Source organism: Procambarus clarkii, chromosome 10 (genome assembly GCF_040958095.1).
Source record: "Procambarus clarkii isolate CNS0578487 chromosome 10, FALCON_Pclarkii_2.0, whole genome shotgun sequence".
NCBI classification, from domain to species: Eukaryota; Metazoa; Arthropoda; class Malacostraca; order Decapoda; family Cambaridae; genus Procambarus; species Procambarus clarkii.
The window spans coordinates 19,651,559-19,657,414 of NC_091159.1; the positions used below are offsets into that span (position 1 = coordinate 19,651,559).

Here is a 5,856-nt window from a genome sequence, read left to right on the forward strand (position 1 = left end):
ACACCAGTTAATGTTCCACAAGATATTGGGACAGGAAGAGGAAGGCACAAGAAAGACAGAGCAAGGAATATAGCGGAAAAAGAGAAGAAGGATTAGTTAGATAAAGATGGAAAGAATTAAAGAGGGCAAGTGAAGGGTGCGAGGGCTGGAAGACACGTTGAGAATAATGGTTCTCGTTACTGTAGTGTATGTGTGTAGGGAATGGTCGTAGTTACAGTGACCCGCCTTACCATTTTCCTCTCCGCCTGCGTACTCTTTTGTCCACATGGGTGCGCTCCTGTCCACCAGAGTGCCTTCCTGTCTAACTGGGTCAAACTACTATAGGTAGTTGGTATAGTAGTTATACCAATACTATAGGCATAGGTGGTTCTGTGCAACTGTTGTCCACTGGGGTACTCTCTTGGCCCCTTTGGGTACTCTGCTGGCATCCCGGGTGCTCTCGTCTTCACCTGTCCACTGGGGTACTCTCCGTTCAACTGGGAGTTCTTCTGCCTACTTGTTCTGTCCACCTGGGTACTCTCCTATCCACCTGGGCACTCCCGTCTCCACCGTATTAAGCAGCTCATGGCTGTATCATTCAAGAAGGCGTTCGATTGCCGTACGGTGAAAACTTGGAGAGATTTCCCCCTCCGACATTCAAAAATCCCGCGCGAGCCGGGTAAACACAACGTGTCTGGCGCCCCAACAATGGCGGTGTTCCACGCGCGGAACCCATTCCTTGCCACTCTGATGGGTTCACATTCTCTGAGAATTATCTTTAATACCCCGGAGAGTACACACAGCGCCATATTAAGTCTCATCAACAGCTAAATTGCAAGTTATTTTCTTCTGTTGAGGGCTTCTTAATTACAAGCTTTTAAGGCTTGTGATGAGTAGCTTATGTGATGATTATATGTGAGGATGAAGTGGTGTTCTTCCTGCGGGTAGCTTCGTGTTCTTCCTGCGGGTCGTTCCTCGTGTTCTTCCTGCGGGTCGTTCCTCGTGTTCTTCCTGCGGGTCGTTCCTGCGGGTCGTTCCTCGTGTTCTTCCTGCGGGTTGTTCCTCGTGTTGTTCCTGCGGGTTGTTCCTCGTGTTCTTCCTGCGGGTTGTTCCTCGTGTTCTTCCTGCGGGTCGTTCCTCGTATTCTTCCTGCGGGTCGTTCCTCGTGTTCTTCCTGCGGGTCGTTCCTCGTGTTCTTCCTGCGGGTTGTTCCTCGTGTTGTTCCTGCGGGTTGTTCCTGCGGGTTGTTCCTCGTGTTCTTTCTGCGGGTTGTTCCTCGTGTTCTTCCTGCGGATTGTTCCTCGTGTTGTTCCTGCGGGTTGTTCCTCGTGTTGTTCCTGCGGGTCGTTCCTCGTGTTCTTCCTGCGGGTCGTTCCTGCGGGTCGTTCCTCGTGTTCTTCCTGCGGGTTGTTCCTCGTGTTGTTCCTGCGGGTGGTTCCTCGTGTTCTTCCTGCGGGTCGTTCCTCGTGTTCTTCCTGCGGGTCGTTCCTCGTGTTCTTCCTGCGGGTCGTTCCTCGTGTTCTTCCTGCGGGTCGTTCCTCGTGTTCTTCTTGCAGGTTGTTCCTCGTGTTCTTCCTGCGGGTCGTTCCTCGTGTTCTTCCTGCGGGTCGTTCCTGCGGGTCGTTCCTCGTGTTCTTCCTGCGGGTCGTTCCTCGTGTTCTTCCTGCGGGTCGTTCCTCGTGTTCTTCCTGTGGGTCGTTCCTCGTGTCTTCCTGCGGGTTGTTCCTCGTGTTCTTCCTGCGGGTTGTTCCTCGTGTTCTTCCTGCGGGTCGTTCCTCGTGTTCTTCCTGTGGGTCGTTCCTCGTGTCTTCCTGCGGGTTGTTCCTCGTGTTCTTCCTGCGGGTTGTTCCTCGTGTTCTTCCTGCGGGTCGTTCCTCGTGTTCTTCCTGTGGGTCGTTCCTCGTGTTCTTCCTCCAGGTCGTAACCCATGTTCCTCCTCCAGGTCGTAACCCATGTTCTTCCTCCAGGTCGTAACCCATGTTCTTCCTCCAGGTCGTAACCCATGTTCTTCCTCCAGGTCGTAACCCATGTTCTTCCTCCAGGTCGTAACCCATGTTCTTCCTCCAGGTCGTAACCCATGTTCTTCCTCCAGGTCGTAACCCATGTTCTTCCTTCAGGTCGTAACCCATGTTCTTCCTTCAGGTCGTAACCCATGTTCTTCCTCCAGGTCGTAACCCATGTACTTCCTCCAGGTCGTAACCCATGTTCCTCCTCCAGGTCGTAACCCATGTTCCTCCTCCAGGTCGTAACCCATGTTCTTCCTCCAGGTCGTAACCCATGTTCTTCCTCCAGGTCGTAACCCATGTACTTCCTCCAGGTCGTAACCCATGTTCTTCCTCCAGGTCGTAACCCATGTTCTTCCTTCAGGTCGTAACCCATGTTCTTCCTTCAGGTCGTAACCCATGTTCTTCCTTCAGGTCGTACCAAGTCTTGTTCCTCCAGGTCGCAATACGTGTTCTCTGTTCACACACTGAATGAAAACGTCTATACGTGCCTGAGGTTTATCGAGCACAGTCATTCCCAACCTGATTTGTTTGGAGGAACTTTGAAATATGTCGTAAAGTCTTAAGGAGCCCCTACCTGGCTGACACATGTTGGGTCGACAGGGAGCCCCTACCTGGCTGACACATGTTGGGTCGACAGGGAGCCCCTACCTGGCTGACACATGTTGGGTCGACAGGGAGCCCATACCTGGCTGACACATGTTGGGTCGACAGGGAGCCCCTACCTGGCTGACACATGTTGGGTCGACATGGAGCCCCTACCTGGCTGACACATGTTGGGTCGACAGGGAGCCCCTACCTGGCTGACACATGTTGGGTCGACAGGGAGCCCCTACCTGGCTGACACATGTTGGGTCGACATGGAGCCCCTACCTGGCTGACACATGTTGGGTCGACAGGGAGCCTATACCTGGCTGACACATGTTGGGTCGACAGGGAGCCCCTACCTGGCTGACACATGTTGGGTCGACAGGGAGCCCCTACCTGGCTGACACATGTTGGGTCGACAGGGAGCCCATACCTGGCTGACACATGTTGGGTCGACAGGGAGCCCCTACCTGGCTGACACATGTTGGGTCGACAGGGAGCCCCTACCTGGCTGACACATGTTGGGTCGACAGGGAGCCCCTACCTGGCTGACACATTAGGTTAGGCATATTAAAAATTGGACATTAAAGCAGTAGGGTTAATAAATAATAATTAACTCATACTCATGAATACAATATTTCAAGAGTACTTATTGCCTGTTTATATTACATAATTACTGACAATAAATAATGAGAAGCGGTCCACTTTACATTTGGCTGACTGGTTAAAACCAAACATTGTGTATATATTATATAATTATTGTTACATTATAATTTTTTATAAAGTTGTTAACGAAAAAACAAGTTACATAATTTGTTTAGAATACATTCTCAATTGAGAATAATACAGATTTAAATAACATAACATTGATTTTAATTGTCTCCTAACTTAAAGTGCAACTTTGGCCTCTCTTTTGAACTTAATACTTGGTCGCATCTTTGATACACACACACACACTAAGTTCTTCCGCGCTCATCAGTCTATTCCTCTGTGTGACTCTTATGTTCGTTAGACAAGATAAGGCTTTCCTCCCACAAGCACGGCGTTCGGAACTGCGGCAATATTTTTATAGTAGCTCTGTGGGAGACACGAATTTCCACTGATATTCAAAACACATCTAATAAAAGTCCATTAAATATAAAGTTTTAAGTTTGGAATCACACGTCAGTTCAGTCAACTGTACTTCTTCATGTAGGCTGAGTAAATATCACGAGCCATTTGGATACTCTGGAAAAGGGTTCTTGACCCAGTCATACTCTTCTGATGACAAAGAAGAGAAGTACTTGGCAACCAAATTAACCAGCTTTTGCGTATGGTCAGATATTAGGGGCTTAATGGGTAGTTGTAGTCCACGGTAGTTGTCCGTCGTATTGCTCTGGAGCTGAGAAAACAGAAGGAACAATTTTCCTTAAACTAATTTTATCTGTCTAAAATGTCGACACTAAATAACTAACATTACTAACCACTAACTTCATTCGTTAACTAACATTGGAGCACCCTACCATTTACTCCAGCTTGTTTCTCCAACTTATGCAACAGTCTCTTAAGGGGAACTGTATGTATATGTATGTGTACACACCTACCTATTTGTAATCACCTACTTGTGCCTGCAGGACCGAGCATTGGCTCTTAGATCCCGCCTTTCTAGACATCAGTTGTTTATAGCAATGACTCCTGTCCTATTTCCCTATCATATATCGTTGTAAAATTATGAATAATGTTTGCTTCCAAAACCTGCTCCTTAAGTTCAATCCACTTTTCCACTATTCTCACGCTAAAAGAAAACTTCCTAACATCTATGTGACTCACCTGAGTTTCCAGCTTCATCCCATGTCCTCTTGATCTGTTGGTATTTAGTGTGAACATTTCGTATGTTTTCAATCTGTCAATCCTCCTGAGTATTGTATATGTTTCTATCATATCCCTCCTCTCCCTTTTTTATAGTGTCGTAAGGCTCAGTTCCTTAAGGCGCTCTTCATACCCTATCGCTTGTAACTCTGGGACGAGCCTCGTCGCAAACTTCTGAACCTTTTCCAATTTCCTTATGTGTTTCTTCAGATGGGGACTCCACGATGGCACGGCATACTCTAAGACTGGTCTTACGTAGGCAGTGTAAAGCGCCCTAAATGCCTCCTTACTTAGGTTTCTGAATGATGTTCTAACTTCTGCTAGTGTAGAGTACACTGCTGTCGATATCCTATTTATATGTGCCTCAGGAGTTAGATTAGGTGTTACATCCACGCACAGGATTCTTTCTTCAATCGCCACATGTGGGTATTTTCCCCTTCATTGTACACTGTCCCTTTGTTCTCCTATCACCTATAACTTTTCATTTGCTCGTGTTGAACTCCTGTAGCCATTTCTTTGACCATTTCTACAACCTGTTCAAGTCATCTTGGAGGATCCAACACACCTCATCTATCACAACTATTCTCATTAATTTTGCGTCATCCACGAACATCGACATATAGGACTCTCCTCCTATAAACATGTCATCTACGTATATTAGAAATTGAACTGGCCCCAGCACCGATCCTTGAGGTACACCACTCGTTACTATTCGCCAGTCCGACTTCTCGACCTTTACCGTTACTCTCTGGCACCTTTCTGTTAGGTAGCTCCTTACCCATGCTAGGGCCTTTCCACTTACTCCTGCCTGCCTCTCAAGTTTGAATAGCAGTCTCCTGTGCTGTACTGTATCAGAGGATTTTTGGCACTCCAGAAATATGCAGAGTGCTCATCCTTCCAGGTCTTGCCTTATTCTTGTTATTTTATTAAAGAATTCCGGAAGGTTTGTTAGGAATGATTTCCCTTCCCTGAACCCGTGTTGTTGTTTGTTTACAAACCTAAAACTCTCCAGATGTGCAACAAGTCTTAGCCTTATTCTTCTTCTTTCAAGAATTTTACAGGGAATGCTTGTCAGTGATACAGGTCTGTAGTTAAGTGTCTCCTCCCTATCTCCTTTCTTGAAAATTGGAACCACATTTGCCTTCTTCCACCAACTGGGCAACTCTCCCGTCATAAGTGTCTCATTAAAGATCCTTGCTAGAGGCACGCTGAGGGCCTGCGCTGCCTCTTTTAGTATCCACGGTGATACACTGTCTGGTTCAACTGCTTTATTAACTACTCTGACACTGAAAAAGTTCTTTCTAATGTCTCTGTGGCTCATTTGGGTACTCAGCTTCCACCTGTGTCCCCTTGAGAGTGTACCACCCATGTTAAATAATCCATCCTTGTCTACCCCGTCAATTCCCCTGAGAATTTTGTATGTGGTGATCATGTCACC

The 5,856-nt window shown here is 47.3% G+C and overlaps 1 protein-coding gene across 1 annotated transcript; it reads right to left on the reverse strand.

Moving 5' to 3' along the window:
* Positions 1 to 888: 888 nt before the first annotated feature.
* LOC138363209 (salivary glue protein Sgs-3-like) lies at positions 889 to 2,358 on the reverse strand. The gene has a single exon (XM_069322205.1). The coding sequence runs from the start codon at positions 2,356 to 2,358 to the stop codon at positions 889 to 891; it is 1,470 nt and encodes a 489-aa protein (XP_069178306.1).
* Between the last annotated feature and the right edge of the window lie 3,498 nt (positions 2,359 to 5,856).